General features: G+C 39.6%; 1 protein-coding gene across 3 annotated transcripts; it reads left to right on the top strand.

Moving 5' to 3' along the window:
• Positions 1–569: 569 nt before the first annotated feature.
• On the top strand, positions 570–16,124 carry GPR63 (G protein-coupled receptor 63). 3 transcript variants are annotated; one of them, XM_026845987.1, is made up of 5 exons: positions 570–657; positions 5,412–5,489; positions 8,728–10,118; positions 14,765–14,912; positions 15,059–16,124. In XM_026845987.1, exons 3-5 carry the CDS (start codon positions 8,872–8,874, stop codon positions 15,080–15,082), a joined length of 1,419 nt encoding a protein of 472 aa, XP_026701788.1. In that variant the 5' UTR covers positions 570–657; positions 5,412–5,489; positions 8,728–8,871; the 3' UTR covers positions 15,083–16,124. The 3 variants fall into 3 exon arrangements, with proteins under 3 accessions (XP_026701788.1, XP_026701787.1, XP_026701789.1); XM_026845986.1 differs by having other exon boundaries at positions 14,765–16,124; XM_026845988.1 differs by lacking the exons at positions 14,765–14,912; positions 15,059–16,124 and having other exon boundaries at positions 8,728–10,686.
• Positions 16,125–17,202: the final 1,078 nt, after the last annotated feature.

Raw genomic sequence — 17,202 nt, 5'->3', positions numbered from 1 at the left:
TATTCTTCCTTTCTAGACCTATTTTCTTACCCTTTGTTTTTCTGGAACGATTATGCTGATATCTTTGCCATTTGGGGAAAATTTATTCAACTTCTTTATGATGTTTGGTAGCACACTGTGGGTTTAAATGACATTTTTTTCTGAGAGTCTTTGGGGGTCTCAAGGTCAGCATCCTGATGTTTAAGGCTAAGCAAGTATTTTAATAGATCCAGTAAGACGTGTGGTGGCTAACTGTTGTGTGTTTGTCTACAAATTAAATAAATGCAACTGAATGAGAGCTAAACCAACATTATTCCAGTTCTGGCAAATGATAGTACTAAATGGTGAGGTTCTTATGCTCCAGGAGTGAGATAGCTGGGCATCTGTTTGGCTTGATGAAACTTAGATGCCGTAGTCCTGCGTAAGGTCTGTACCTTCTGCAAGAAAGGGACATGTGATCTGCCTTTTGTTAGGAGACATGCATATTCTACCTCTCCCAATAAAAATAACGTTTTATTACATGAAAAACTTTTGCAATTCTGAATTTTGTCCTGCCTTGAGTATAAATGTCACCAACTTTTTTTCTTGACAGGTTATTTGGAAAGGGAGTTCTTTGCTGAACAGAACAGCACAAGATGACTTAAGATTCCTGCTCTTCATGGGAGCCTGTCTGGATTGGTATGCTTGCTTTTTTTAATTTGTCAAGCTGACATGTAGTGATTGCATATATAATGCAAAGGTCCACTTAAAATTTAGAAAGCCAAGCGTTTAGGAAGCTTCCAACTTGTTAGTTGTATGTTAATAACTAGGCAGAGACTGTTCATTAAAAGAGTATGTTTTCAATAGTATTTTCAATGTTTACTGTTCTCCTAGGTACTACAGTATTCAGTTAGCTCTTCAACATGAATGTGGTTTATACGACCATTGAACTAGTGGGGAAGTTAAAGTCAGGGGGAGTATTGTGACAGTACTAGAAATGAACCTAGAACTGTGTAATGTAAGTCCATTTACATGACCTACAGATTGAGAACATGATTTTTCCCAAGAGCTAAGAAAATAGAATTGTTCTTTCCATTTTGTATATTTGTGGTTTAGAATAATAATAATAATTCCTGTGGCTGACATTTCTTGACAGTTAATGGCTCTCTGAATTAAGGACAGAAAGAAATATCCTCAAGAGGTCAATTAGTGGTACTTAATGACCCAAAGCAGAGGTGGCTGTTTCCCACGATATTTTCCAATGAAAATTGCCACAGTAGTGTTTATAGAGTGGAAAAAAGGAAAATTTCCTAAATTAAACTAATGCCTCTTGTGAATAGTTTTATAGGTCATCTACTCATGCAGTGTAGTTGATTAGTTTCAATTTAGGATATGTAAATAGGTATTAAAACTGAAAGCTGCTAGTTCCTTTTAGGTGGAACAGTTAGGTGAGTAACATTGCCCCTGCTGATTTGTGTTCTGACTCATTCTTTTCACTGGCTTTAGCAGAAAGGATTCCATTGCTATATGTTCCTGCCTCTGCTTAATGGCATAGGAAACAATGCTTGATTTTTGTTGAGAGGGGAGTATGTCTTGGGCTACTTTGTACAATAATGGGGTGTCAGAGAGCACATACTTGAGTATTTTCTATTAACACACAAATTTTTTTTGAAAATAAAGTAAGTCCTTGGCTTCAGGTTTGTTGTTCACTTTATCCTTTTTCCCCTAAGAATATTTTGCCTTTTCAATGTTTTTTGTGTTGCAAAAATTGTTTTTGTCAAAGTTTGCCTTGAAAATAAAACCATTGATAGTAGCTATAAAGTGTGCAGAAGCTTCCCATTTGTGAGCACTTCAAACATTCCCAAGAAATAGGATCAATGTACTAGGCATTGCTAGTTTCTGAATCAGAATGATTTCTGTGTGCTGGATCAAATTCTGGTGCTGAGCGGTACTGAAAATATGCTTTCTTTTTAACAGATAAATTTAATAACTCCTTGAACATTTTGGCAGCTGTTCATAGTGTGTTCTGATCTGCATTAAACATAACTGTTGTTATGGCACTGTTATGTTCCTTGTTTTGTCTATGTTGGAGTTACTGGTTTTGACTGATGTTGGCTTTGCATATAAGATATAATCTTTTATTTCTGGTTGAGCGTGCTATCCAAATTTTGAATGGAAACCTTTTAGCTTCAAAAGCTGTTAAAAACAGACACCATAGTTTTAGCAATAATTATATTTGATGAATGAAATTTGTGTGTTATTTAGCTTTAAGTGTGTACTTCATTGAAATAATTGTGTCTATTATGTTCCATAAAAAGAAAGTTGCATATGAGTGAGAACCTTGCTTGAGAGAAAATGTGCATACCCAGTAATTTTCAGCACTGAAATGGAAAAAAAGTGATTGTGTGAAGCTTTTTTGCATCTGAAAAGAATCAGTGAGAGTACATGTTCCAAAAGTGTGAATGCTGTGACAAAAAGGTATCTGCCTCTTGCTTGAGTACTTTGACCATCAATAAGCTTACCTATTTAAACTATCAAAGCATGGTTGTCTTTTACAAGCTATGTGATTACCATTCAGCAATGGCTCTGGCTTTGAAATTACAGGATCTGTCTTTCTCAAAGAGCAAATGAGGACTGAAATGAAATTGCTGTGAAGTTATCTTATTGGTCCCTTTTTTTCAGCTTATGTTTCTATCCTTACATAATTTTGGGGAAATTGGAAGGGTAGGAAGAAGGATGAAGGCACATGTCTAATAATCATGTGGATAGTCATGGTAGAAGCCATTTAAGTAGGAGGGTAAAAAAAATAAGGAAAAATTTATATAGGACTGCTACAGAAGGGATCCTCTTCAATTTATTGGTTGAATTGCCAACCACTTTCTGAAGCATGATAACCAAAAAAGAGTGTAACTAAGTTGCCTGCAGGTTAGATAACTGTAACTCCAAAACACATTCGAGCACACAGATTCAGTATGGGGTGCATGGAAAGATTTCACACCTCAGAGTGATAAACAGTGTACAGAGAAAGGTGCTGCCTGGAAACCATCAGGAAGCAGTGAACACAGGAGCAACACTCAAGAGGTTGGGTTTTTTTCTACCTGGAATCCCAAGACTGCAGTCCTCTATTAGGTTAGTTGTCTTCTTTGCAAGAGCTCATCAGTCCTCACTCTTTCATCCTTCTTGAAAAGAAGATAATGGCTGATGAATTATGCAACAGCCAAATGGCTAACGCTTGCTTCCCACTTCAAGCACTTGGCTAGGTCCAGGCAGCAGATTGTATGAGGTCATCCTCCTCCTCTTAACACTGTACAGAAGAGCATACAAGCTTCATACTGTGGGGAGAAAGCACAAAACAGGAGGTAGCTATTTGCTTAGAAAGCTGGAATGGTGATAAAGCATACATGAGATTATTTTTCTTATCACTTTTTCTGGGTTTGTGAGGAAAAGTCTGTAGACAGCTCTGATCCTTTGTCCTTTGCTATATACTGGGATGCTACTGGCTTGAGAAATGCAGGGTAGCACAATCTCATTTACTAAACCAAGGGTGCAGAACATTTTGCTTCTACTCCCCTTGTCTGGTTCCTTCTGTTTAGAAGGACAATTTGTGATAAAGCAATATTTTCCAAAAAATTGATTCTTTACCTTGGAACGTTTTCAGGCTTGGTTTTCTTTTGTTTGTTTGTTTTTCTTTAGAGCTTTTATGATACATGTTATCGTCTAAAGCTCTGCTGAACTTCAAACTTCAGAGTGTAAAGTTGTGTGGCATAAATGTGTTTAAAGAGCTGTAAACTTAAGCTAAGTGAGCAAATTCTGTTGTATATATTTAAAGTTAGTCAAGGAACTGCATGTATGTGCTCAAAATGTCTGTATTCAAATCAAACGGCCATGTACCCTTTGCAGTCTGCAGAGGGAGATAGGCGCTTCCTGAAGGTGATTCACCTCTTCCTGACATAGACATCTATATAAAGATCCTGTGAAATATGTCCTAAATTGCCTTCTACATCCACAGAAGCTCTGTGACATCCACAGCATCCCGTGGCAAGTATTTTCGTAATTAATTGTGAACTAATAATTTCCAGTTCTGGGCTCCTCAGTTCAAGAGACATGGACATACTGGAGAGAGAGTCTAGTGGAGGGCTACAAAGATAATGAAGAGACTGGAGTATCTCTCCTGTGAGGAAAGGCTGAGCAAGCTGGGACTGCTTAGCCTGGAGTGGAGAAGGCTCGAGGGGATCTTATGAATATATATAAATACCTGTAGGGAGAGTGCAAAGAGGACAGAGCCAGGCTCTTTTCAGTGGTGCCCCATGACAGGATCAGAGGCAATGCTCACAAACTGAAACACAGGAGTTTCCTCCTGAACGTCAGGAAACACTTCTTCCCACTGTGAGGGTGACCAAGCACGGGCACAGATTGTCCAGAGAGGTTGTGGAGTCTCTGTCCTTAGAGATACTCAAAAGCTGTCTGAACATGGTCCTGGGCAACTGACTCTAGGTGGCCCTGCCTGAGCACAGGGGGTGGCCAATGACCTCTAGAGGTCCCTTCCAACCTCAATGATTCTGGGATTTTGTGATTCCTTTGGCTTTTCCTATTCTTACATTATGAGAGACAGCAATCATTCACTTCCCTGTGCCACTAATAATTCTGTAGACCTCTATGATACCTTTTGTCGGTCACTTTTGAATAGAAATCAGGTGAAGCAGACCTGAACATAGTACTGAAGAGGTGCCATGGATATGTATTGTAGCATGTAGGGTGTATAAATACATAGTGTATGTAGATAGGTTCTGCTTTTCTTCTTGGTTTCTTTGCTAACAATTCTGAACACTTGGCTGATGTTTTCATAGAACAGACTGTTAAACCTGAAGATCTGTTTTTCTTCTGAATGGTAATCAGTGGTTTAACATTTGTTACTGTGCAGATAACTTTTTTCCTATACAGGCATAGCTTTACCTCTAGCAACACTGAATTTTATCAGGAAGTCTATTAGCTTGTCATTAACTGTCATGAGATCCCTCTCTACCTCTTTATAGTTGACATTTGTTTTTATTAAAGTGCTCTGAAAAACAGTTCACGTTCATCAGCAGCAAATGTTGTGGTTTCACATTTTCTTCTTCTCCCATACAGGTTGAAGAGCTTGAATCCCAGTATAGATTTTCTTTGTAGGATCATTCTGGTGACCTGTCTTCACTGCAAAACTAACTGCTCCTTTTTTATTTCCTATTTTAAACTGATTATTGTCTGTGAGAGGGCTTTACACTTATCTAATGACAGATTAGTTTCTTTTAGAGCCTCGTTGGAGCCACCTTGTCAAAAACAATCAAGAATGCAAAAGTTACCTTTGCTGGCTTATTGCTAACAGAACTCTAAAAGATACTGCCCTGGGGATCTAATTTTCTGTATGCCATGATTTTAAACCCAGAATTATTTGTTGAAGTTATTCTCTTTTGCAGTCCCTGCAGAATGCTGCAGCTTCCTTCCCTCTTCAGTGTTCTTGGCTTGTGGAGTCATAAACCTCAGTGGAACTTCGGGTGAGATTTTCAAGTTCATTCCTAAAATCTATGTTTGTTTATCCTGGAAAGCTGTGTTAACTTTTCTGCTGTTGTTTACAGATTTTATTCTAACAAATATGTTACAGAAGACTAGTAATGGAAAGGTTTATAAAGACCAAAGAAAGAATTATGGCTGCTATATCTGCTTTAGCCTGTAATTAACATTGAGGCTTTCTCTAGAAGAGTTACTGTAAAATAAAAATGGAAGGGAGAGAATGGAGAGAAAAGGAAAACCTAGAATAGAATTAACAGAATTTGGCAGTTTTGCAAAATGTCAATGTATATAGCTTAGTATACTCTTGCTGAGTTTAGCAGTCTTTGAAACATAATAGGATAAATTAAAAAATTATAATATTCCCTCCCATTCAAGCAGAAGGACCTCTAGAAACTGGAATTTGAGTTTGCATGGGAAGATTATGGTAGTGGCCGTGCTACAGGGGTGGCTTCTGTGAAAAGCTTCTAGAAACTTCTTCTCTGTCCGATGGAGTCAATGCCAGCTAGCTCCAAGACAGACCCGCTGCTGGCCAAGACTGAGACCATCAGCAATGGTGGTAGCGCCACTGTGAGAACATATTTAAGAAGGGGGAGAAAAAACTCTGCAGCTGCTTATGGAGAAAGGAGTGAGAATAAGTGAGAGGAAGCAGCCCTGCGGATACCAAGGTCAGTGCAGAAGGAGGGGAGGAGATGCTCCAGGCACCAGAGCAGAGATTCCCTGCAGCCGGTGCTAAAGCCCCTGGTGAGGCAGCCGTGCCCCTGTAGCCCATGGAAGTTATCAATGGAGCAGAGACCCACCTGCAGCCTGGGGAGGACCCACGCCAGAGCAGGGGGATGCCCCTGAAGGAGGCTGTGACCCCATGGGAAGCCCACACTGGTGCAGGCTCCTGGCAGGACCTGGACCCGTGGAGAGGAGCCCACACTGGAGCAGGTTTGCTGGAAGGAGTTGTGACCCCGTGGGGGACCCACGCTGGAGCAGCCTGTTCCTGAAGGGCTGCACCCCATGGAAGGGACCCACGCTGGAGCAGTTCGAGAAGAGCTGCAGCCCGAGGGAAGGACCCACGTTGGAGAAGTTCATGGCGGACTGTCTCCTGTGGGAGGGACCCCACGCTGGAGCAGGAGAAGAGTGTGAGGAGTCCTCCCCCTGAGGAAGAGGGAGCAGCAGAAACAATGTGTGATGAACTGACCACAACCCCCATTCCCCAACCCCCTGCACTGCTGACAGGGAGGAGGTAGAGAAACTGGGAATGAAGATGAACCCAGGAAGAGGGGAGCGGTGGGGGGAAGGTGTTCTAAGACTTTTTATTTTCTCATTATCCTACTCTGATTCGATTGGTAATAAATTAATTTTTCCCCAAGTTCCTCTTTTGCCTGTGACTGTAATTGCTGAGTCATCTCCCTGTCCCTCTCTCTGTCCACAAGCCCTTTTGTTATATTTTCTCTCCCCTGTTCAGCTGAGGAGGGGAATGATAGATTGGCTTTGGTGGGCACCTGGTGTCCAGCCAGGGTCAACCTACCACAGACTCAATGAAATTAGGTTGTTTATGATAATATGCCTTCATGATACCACTGAAAATTAAAGGAGATAGGTTACTCTTTTGTCTTAGAAAATATGCTGAAGGCAGTCTGGCCCTGGAAATCATCTAGCAGTATTGAGCTTGCAGATAGGAAGGGAGTAGCTTTGCTGTGGAATGGGAGGAGCAGGTCATAGTGCTGCTGTTCCATGCTGAATCCTTGGCAGCAGCCTGAGCAGGCTTACATTCAGATCGCTAGAAGTCCAAACTGGTCACATAGGTTAGACTTTGTTATTTTGCAGTTCCTTTGTTGGTGAGGTATTGTCCAGGGAAGAATAAACTTCTGATCTTCCATGAAGTATGTGGTTCTTGTGTAAATTCATAAAAGTATTCCTTCCTCCCTTCACTTTTGCCCAATGTTAATACCAAACAGAACCTGCATAAATCCTGTGGGCAGGATTTGTGTTACCAAACATAGGCTTCTTGAGTTAGTTGCACAAGCTTGTCACCATGTGCAGAGATAGAGGATGAGATAGATTACCCTCTGAAGATGCTTATATCCCTCTTCTGACTAAAAACATGAAAACAGCCTGAAGTGACTGTTACAGTCATCCAGAATGAATGAGGTGAATCCCACTTTTGTTTCTCGTGGTGATCTGTTTTTTAAAAGGCCATAGAATCCTTCTGGTTTCGAGCTTGATCAGATGCCAGAGTACTCTGTGAGCATTTAGTTTAATAGTCCAGGATGGAGGGGAAGAGCTAGCACTGGAAAGGGGAGACAACTCTCAACTCCTTTGCATTTTATTTGTAAGAACAGTACGTAGTAATACAATACATGTAATAATACTACAACAAGACAGTACATGTAAACTCTAAAAGGAAACGTTGCATTGTATCATCATAGCAATGAGGCCACCCTTCAGGCCACTCAGAGTTCAGCAGAGTGGTCTCAGGATTAGATTTACAAGAAGAAAGAGGATGCATGCAGGATCTTGGGATACCAAGATGAATTAACAAAGACATGTCTTAGACCAGTGAAAGCAGGAAAGCTTGCTGCAGGGGGAAGGGTTGTAGGACTCATGAAGTTACTTTCCTGCAACTTGATACGAGTCAGTCATTAAAGGAAACAAATTGAGAAATACCTTAATTCTGTGGACAAATTATTTAATAATTGATAACAGGTTAGGATATTCTTCATGTTTTTCCTGAGGCATCTGCTCTGGCTTACATGGAACCAAGGATTCTGTATCATGTAGCATAGCTCAGATAGGTAGGCTTTTCAGTGCTTACCAGCCAGGCAGGTAAACGATACTGATACTACTTAAGCTATTTGGAAATGTTAGTAAAGTTTCTAACTGTAGGCAATTTCAGAACAAAGTCATGAAGTTAGTTTAAAAGTTATGTAACTAAAATTATGTCATCAGTAAAGTTTGTTTTCATTTTTTTAAAAAAAAAAAAAAAAAAAAAAAAAAAAAAGCAAGCTTGGTGAGTGACAGTTGTACAGTATCAACAAGGCTACAGAGCAGGATGTATAAGAAAAAGACTAAATATTATGAGACTCCTGTGACTGGTGCTTAAGTAAATTGTGTCCCTCTAAAGTGCAAATATGTATTAAGGATCCTTTTGTCATTAAGTAAAGCAGAGCTGTCGTTTGGTTCCCATTGGTTTTGAGAGTCTTACTTTGTTTCTTTAAATTTCTTCTTTTTCAGGTGGAAATACTGACGTGAATTTAAGAACTTTGATGCTTTCAGACGTTGAATTTTGATTTGTTAAATGACCAGGAATAAGATACTGCCTGAACAAGATGAAATGCCTTGAAGACCTTTGGTTCTGCTTTCGTTTCTCCTGAAGCAATGGTTTTCTCAGCAATGTTGACGCTGGCCCACTCTGGGACCTCAAACACTACTTTTATTGTTTATGAAAATGCCTATACGAATTTTACCACTCCCCAGTTCTTGCTTCATAGTGGCACAACACAGCCATTGAGATATAGTTCAGGTGCCGTGCTCACCACTGAGAGAAGTACTTTTCTGGTAAACGCTACGGCTATCCTGCCACTGCAAGAAGTTTTCAGGAGCTTGAGTTTGCCACTCCAGATCATTCTTTCTGCTGCTATGATATTTATCCTATTGGTTTCTTTCCTTGGAAACTTTGTTGTCTGCCTCATGGTCTACCAGAAGGCAGCTATGCGATCTGCAATTAACATCCTCTTAGCAAGCCTGGCTTTTGCAGACATGCTGCTGGCAGTGCTGAACATGCCTTTTGCTCTGATAACAATCATTACCACTCAGTGGATTTTTGGGGATATATTCTGCAGAGTCTCTGCCATGTTCTTCTGGCTCTTTGCCATAGAGGGGGTAGCCATTCTTCTTATTATTAGTATTGACCGATTTCTTATCATAGTTCAGAGGCAAGATAAACTGAACCCTTATCGTGCAAAGATTCTCATTGCGATTTCCTGGGCGGCATCCTTTGTTGTTGCTTTTCCGTTATCGGTAGGGAATCCTAATCTGCAGATACCCTCAAGAGCACCTCAGTGTGTTTTTGGCTACTCTACAAGCCCAGGTTACCAAGCCTATGTGATAGTTATCTTGCTAATATCTTTTTTTATTCCATTCCTGGTAATGCTGTATTCTTTTATGGGCATACTCAACACCGTCCGCCACAATGCAGTTCGTATCCATAGCCACCCTGATAGCATATGTCTCAGCCAGGCCAGCAAACTTGGTCTCATGAGCTTACAGAGACCTTTTCAGATGAATATTGATATGAGCTTTAAAACTCGTGCCTTCACAACCATCTTGATTTTGTTCCTTGTCTTCATAGTCTGTTGGGCACCCTTCACCACTTACAGCCTTATTGCCACATTCAACAGCCACTTCTACTACAAGCACAACTTTTTTGAGATAAGCACTTGGCTCCTTTGGCTCTGCTACCTCAAGTCTGCACTGAACCCACTGATTTACTACTGGAGGATTAAGAAATTTCATGATGCATGCTTGGACTTGATGCCCAAATATTTCAAGTTTTTGCCACAGCTACCTGGCCACACAAGGCGGCGCATTCGACCCAGTGCCATCTATGTGTGTGGGGAGCATCGGTCAGTAGTGTGAAGCTGCGGTTGTCTGACAATGATTGTTATTTTCTGGGATCATTTGTTTTTAGGCTTTAGGTTGAATTTTGTTTTGTTTAGTATGGTTTCTTCAGTGTGGCCATATTTTATAACTTGATTCAATTTTCCAGTACTCTGTGCAATTTTGGGAAGAAAGATAAGAAGGAGGGAAAGCGACTGGTTATAGTTGGGTTTACTACCAGAATACAATGTAAACAAAATAACAAATGTTACCTCTAGGATTCCATGGAAATCCATTCTTTTAAATGAAAACTACATTTGTAACATTTTATCGGGTTTATGCTTAATAGGCCTGCAATTGCATCTAATTGTAGGGACTTTTTATGCTGCTAAGATACAGTATATTTAGGTGGTGTAATTTTTCTGAAAAATGTTGCTGCTGTCTGCCAATATATTAGAGCCAAAAAGTCTTGTTAGATTATTTAATTTTAACGGAATATTTCGGAAGTTTTCATGGTGACACTAGAAAACTTTTTTATTTTTTTAAATATTTCCATTAATATTTTTGTGCACTTTACAACATTTGCTATAAAATTTGTTCATTGGAATATTTTGTTCTGTATTGAAGGGATATTATTATTATTATTATTATTATTATTATTATTATTATTATTATTTTTATTTTTATGTTATGTTGTTGAATTTCAATGAAAGACCCATGTAAGCTCTAGGAGGGCGATTTATGTTGGTATAGCTACGTGTACAGTCATTGATTTGCTCTTTTCTAACAATTGATCAAAAGTAACATTAACTGCTTAGTTACCAGGGGGGCTGGAAGGAGAAAATGGAGAAATGAAAGGGAAAGAAAACATTGAAAATACCATATCCTGAGGTTTAGGCAAACACAAGATTTAGAAAAATATAGTTCATGTGAAAATTGTCATGGAGGAGAGGGTGGCTGTAGTTGTTAACTCTGGGCTTTTACAAGCTATCCAAACCTGATGGTATTCCTGAAAACCTATCTGAAATTGTGACTTTGGACGTACAATTTACACTGTGTTGGCATAATGCTGTTTCTGTTTGGAGCTCGTACAAAGCTAGGTGCACTCTACACTGCTGAAATCATGCTGTCAGGCATTCATTGCAATAGAACTAGTTTCGTAGGATAAACCAGCAAACAAATAGCACATGAATCATAGCTGAGTCTAGAACTTAGTCTACATAGTAATGACTGGGAAAAAAATCCTCAACTTGCTTCTCTCCCAGTTTAAGACCACAACCATAAACTGATAATAATGAACAACAGTTGGCCAGCAGAGTTTGCTGGGAATGTAAGTTAAATTGCCCATTTCCTCCGATACTGCTTTTATGTTGAGATTTTTTTTTTTTTGTTGCCCCTCTTTCTCTGTAGTGCCTCCTGCCTCAAGGGCTTACTCTGCTGTTCTCATCTATTAGGCATCAGCTTCTCTCCCTGAAATGCCAAACCATGTTTCTGATTAATGTCAGGATGTCTTGGTACCTGCCTGGGAAGCAGAAAGGTGAAGGTTTTCATTGATGATAGCAATCCAGACTCACATATTTTATTTATTTTAATCAGCTAAATAAATATTTAATGTGAGGGAAGTAAAATTAAGACTTAAGTTTGGGCTTTGAAATGTCTCTGGGGAAGAATGCTCACAGAATTTGTGCGCCCTCACAGTGGGCTTTTTGGGGCTGATTGTGACCGAGTACAGGAAGATTAATGTACAACAAACACCAATCAGGACTAGGGTTTAGGCTTCTCTTGTTTCCATTTCTCTTTCAGTACCCCAGAGCATGGGGACCTCTACATTGTTCTTGTATCCAAAGAGCAAATAATAACAGTTTGATCTATTTTTATCTATCCACACAGAACAGGGCATTTCCTTCATACACATAGACATTTCCAGGGACTGCTTGCTTCCTGAGGCCAACTGAACATTTACACCCGAGATTTGATTTAGGTCTTCAGTGAAGAACTAATTTAAGTTATCTCTGTTCTCCTCATTGACAACTATTGGTAAAAGTGTTGGCAATATTTAAATTTTAGGAGTATAAAAGGAACAGTTTCTACTTTAGTAATTTAATTTTTTTAAAAGGCTGCTAGCTGAGCTTGTGGGTTATGTGTAAAGGCACCCAGACAGTGGCAATGTTACTGACGTCAACTTCACCGATGACAGCATGGATTTTTTTGATCAAAATGACAGGCCGTAAAGGAGTTCCACTGTAAAACAGTGGTTTAACATGTCTTTCCAGTATAGCTTTTATTTCTCAATTACATTTACAATGATAGTGAAAGTTTATGACCTGTTAGTATGGATTTTCTGTTTCAGAGCTGTCATGCCTGTTTATCTCTGAAAGCAGCAAAGTTGTGTTTAGAGCTAATGTAATAGAGCGAGAGCGTATACTGTCTAAGATGGCAGGAACAGGTATTTTTTCTGTCTTGCAGAGCTGTAATGTAAGAGGTTTGAATGAATGTCATAAAACATGGTAATTCAAGAAGGAAAGAAGATGAGTAATACAGGGAAGTGAGTGAAATTACTTTCTTGAAGGAAGAGGGGAAAACATTTTGTGGGGATTTCATAATCTCCAATAAGTACTGGCTGTGAAGTAGAAATTGCAAACATCAAATTAAGTTAATTTGTCTTGATAATTTAGTGTTTGTTTACATTGACTGTAACAGGGTTTCTGCTTAGAGCTGCCTCTGCTGATACTCGGAGAAAAGAAACCCAAAATATGTGGCCCAAATTCAGAGGTGACTTATGTGTTGATACAGCTGGGTTTTAGAATTGATCAGAGCATACAATGAACAAAAGGCTGTTCAAAAAAAGACACAAGGTGGCACAGAAGTATCCCCAGGGTAATTATGTGTTTACAGAACCATTTGGGCTATTATGTCTAATATACTGTCTTTAGAGCAGTGCCTTGATAATTACAGCCGAAGTCCTAGAACCAAGTTGAAGACCACTGAACTGCTCAGTCTTGCTGTCTGTGATCCTACCAACATCAGTATAACCTTGCTAACATTTGTAATGTTAAAGCACACGTGTTGGCAGGGTTGGGTCTACTGAGGCATTTTAGTGGGCTTGACCTTGAACAAGACCAAGGATTTTAAAACCTGAAATTGATCCTTCTTGATTCTACTGGGGAATTATATTTTTTTTCCTCTCCAGAAATGATATGTGTTAATAAACTGTATTCCCTCATGTTACATTTTCAGAAATCTTTGGTATGGAGGGTTGAAATGAATGTATTTTGAATTATGTTGCAGTTTAATTCATTCTGTCATAGCATGCTGCTTACACAAGTCTCATTTGTACAAATCTATTGCTAGAATGATTCTTTTGTACTCAAAAGTTGTGCATTTTTGACATTTCTTGTTTCTCATGTAAAAATATTTATGTATATAGAGAAGAAAATTGTTTTGCCTCTTATTGCTTTCTGTTACTATTTTTTTCACTTATATGCTTAATGCCTTCATATTTTCTTTTGTTTGGGCATATGGATAAACAACTGCAAGATTTCGTTGGTGTTTCTGCAGCTGTTTGAGATTTTTAATTCTCAGATCACTCAGTAATGCCCTCCTTGAAAGAGATCTTGATTTATTTTTGTGTGAAAAATAAAAATTCAGAGCACAAGCTTGTTGCTGTTGGAATGGTGAGGAATTTCTTAAGTCCAATTTTCCAGGAGCCACTACTTTGCCATTAGGAACTGGTTTGATCTTTTTTTGAGAAGTCATTTTCTGATGTGGAGAAACCTTGAATTACTGTTTTAAAACAAGCTGTTAAGTAGAATGGCATTGTCTTTTCTGTACATACTACACCTGTGAAAATACCTGAAAAACAAAAAACATTTAAAAAAAAGAAAAATAAATATGAACATTCTCCAAAAATGTAGCAGAAGTCTATAGACTTGCTCTATCTTCGTGTGTTCACAGGTTCATAGTTCATAGGTTCAACTTCATAGTTTCAAACACTTTATCTGTATGTTAAATAACAAAGATTGTTTGCCTAATTCAGATGGTTTTGTTTAAGCCAAAATGTTTCTTGTGGAAAGAATTTACAGAACGCTCTTTTCTGAGACATTGGGTAGAAATGTGTTGATATATATAAAACAAATTAAATAATATCCAGCAAAAAGGAAAGCAAGCCTAAAAAGAAAATAACTTTCCTAAAAATACTACCTGAAATGGGTGCACTACATTTTAGCTAGGACTGAGTAATTAAGATCATCTTATTGTGTGATAAATAGAACAGGCAGTGGCACTGTATGGCATGATTCATTTTAGCACAAGACAGTGACCTTTATGATTCAAGTGCTGCATGTTTGTATGGGATGTATGTGATTCCTCATTTTAGTAGAAAGAAAAATGTTCAGCATCTTGGCTGTTTGGGGAAATTTTTTGTTTTGATAATGATTTAGCAGAACTTCTGCTGGAATAATTTCTCTAAATGATAGAGCCACTACATGTCCCTAAAGAATGCCTGAGAGGGGATGTGTATTTCCAGTTGTTTGCGAATGGCCTTGCTTAGCTGCCCACATGCCTAATTTTGAGAATCCTTCCCTGTACCTCTTCAGCAACCAATTTTTCCTCACTTCTCTCCTGGTCCCCTCCACCTCCCTGAGGTAGCGCCTTCTGCACTGTTGTGTTGCAGCAGGTACAGTGGTGGCAGGAGACACTGGTGCTGGTGGCAGGAGGAGGTGGAGGTGCCTGGAGAAGCTGTGGAGCCAGCAAGCCTCTTTCACCTAGTGCCACTCCTTCCCATCTTGAGTACAGTTTGGAACATCTGTGATGGGATGAGGGTGAGTTTTACCACCTTTGGTTGTAAGAGTAAGGCTGTCAGGGAAGAGCTGTTAACAGGAGCACGTATATTTGACTTCACTGCTAGTGCAGGGTTCTGTTTTATTCCCCAGTAGTGTTACAGGTTTTATTCCACCTCGTCTTTCAGCAACTGAGCTACAACAGTCTATAACTAATTTGTGGCTGAATAAGAATCCCTAATCTGACTTGTGTCTCTGTGAGTGCGCTGGGCATGGGACCTGCCAGTGAGCATCCGCCAGGACAAAAGTTCCTACAGCTTGCTCTCAAACAAAAATGGCACCCATGGAGACAAAGCACAACTCTGCTTGGATATGGGGGGGAAAAGTCCGTGACTGTACTGCATGGTGGAGGAAAATGTGAGTTGTAATGAGTAATGATTCTTATATGCCCCTTACAGAGCTGGTGTTTGTTTTTAAAATGGAGTTATGGCTACAGAATATTGAGTTGTGTTGTTCTGCTTTATTGTGTGACAGTTAGTGAATGCAGCTTGATATCAAATTGCTAACAGAACCGCAGGTAAGTGACATAGTATTCATAAATATCAAAGTAGAACTTGTTTCAGTTTTATTTATTTTATTATCCTGTCCAGATAACCAGCTTTGCTAGTGAGTGGGTGCAGAACATAGCAATAATGAGACATACTCCTTGTTTAATTGGTGATCTGCCTTAAATAGATTACTGCAATTCAGACCTCTGTGGTTGACCTGAAATAAAATTAAACCTGTTCCCAAACATGAGTAGGAATTACACTAACACTGCCCTCCCTGTCTGTTGAAGATCTGTTCCTCCAAGAGGCAGTTAATCTGATCTCCAGAGGGGATGTAATCACAGCTGTAATGAATGTAACGGTGTCTCCTTTTGATTTACCAAGCCTAGCCTCTGTGTCAGAGACAGAATGGAGATTTTGGTGGCTGAAGGTATTGTCTAAACACCTGGGATGGCGACAGGGAGCTGCTGAAACTTAGAGGTAAATCTCAGTGATAGAGTTTAAGCCCTGCTGTTCTTTGGCATGTCTGTACTGTCTTTTTTTTTTAAAAAAAGTAATTTCTTTCAAAGGAAGAGAGATTAAGTGGCATCTCTTCTATCATCTCTTACTTCTTTATTGACTTTTAACTGTGAGAATAGTAATTTTGAATTTAGTTCCTGGCACTTGGATTTCCTTCCCTTCCTCACTGGAGGAGATTTGAAGCCGTCATGTATTCAGCCTGTATACTGCAGTGCGTTCTAGAGGAGATGGGAGATACCATCAGTACCTTCAAATTTGGAAATCCAGAAGGCATCATTGTATAGACATCTATTTTATTAGACAAGATAGAGCTGGCAATGCAAGATTTGTAAGACTAAATGGAAAGTAAGAAAGAAGCCTAGGAACTCACTTGAGGGGGGCTGACTTTGCCACCCACTAATTTGGGCAAGTTGGAAACCTCAAAGATGGTTCTAACTGCCTAGCTGAGTTCAGGTTTTGTTCAGGGATTAGCTGTGTGAAATGCATTAGCAATCCTATGAATGCAGGTGGGAACTGAGGCTTCAAGGGTCCTGGTCTCTAGGCATGAGTATCTCGCTCATTCCTGTGCCTCACATTTTGGCCCCACAAAGCTTTTGGGGCTTCTTGCACTGTACTGTGGCTTCCAGGTACATGGCAGTCGGACCTCACTTTGCCTCTTCAGCATGTGCTAACCATCAGGCTGAGAGATGAGTCCTTTTCCAGGTGACCATGTTTTAAAGGAAATTAGTTCTTTTCAGATAGGTCCCTGCTTTCCTCCAAATGAAGTGGAGATGCAGGATTTCAGGTAAGTGCAATAGGGGATGGAAGCCAGGATTTTTTCAGGAAGGCATCACTCCTGCCAGGCATTTCTGCTGAGTGGCTCTGTGCGGCTGCTTTCCTGTTGTGTGGATGACCTGAGACAGCCCATAGAAGTGACTGACTTTCTCTGCTCACAGTGCAGAGGATGTAGGTCCCTATCTGACCCTCTCAGTGGGAGTCTGCAGCTCTTCTGGTGCCTCTCTGGTCCTTAACCCCTCTTTCTTACCATATGACAGGAGTTCTTTTAACTAAAGTAGGTCTTTAAGGAAAAAGAAAAATTCAAAAAGCTTTTTATAGTGATTTTTTTTGAGTTGCTTTTGTTAGTACAGTAATTAATACATGTGATTTATATTACACAGGAGGCCAGACTGTATGACTGCAGTAATTCTTTCCAGCTTTATTCTGTATGAGAGGCTGATTCCACTAACAAAAAACTTCACTTTATTAGTGCTAATGTCAAGGTGAGC

The sequence above is a fragment of the Athene cunicularia genome, assembly GCF_003259725.1.
Source record: "Athene cunicularia isolate RWA chromosome 3 unlocalized genomic scaffold, athCun1 chr3_part1, whole genome shotgun sequence".
Classification (NCBI taxonomy): Eukaryota; Metazoa; Chordata; class Aves; order Strigiformes; family Strigidae; genus Athene; species Athene cunicularia.
The sequence above is the reverse complement of the archived record's forward strand: the minus strand, read 5'-3'. Positions and strand labels throughout refer to the sequence as shown.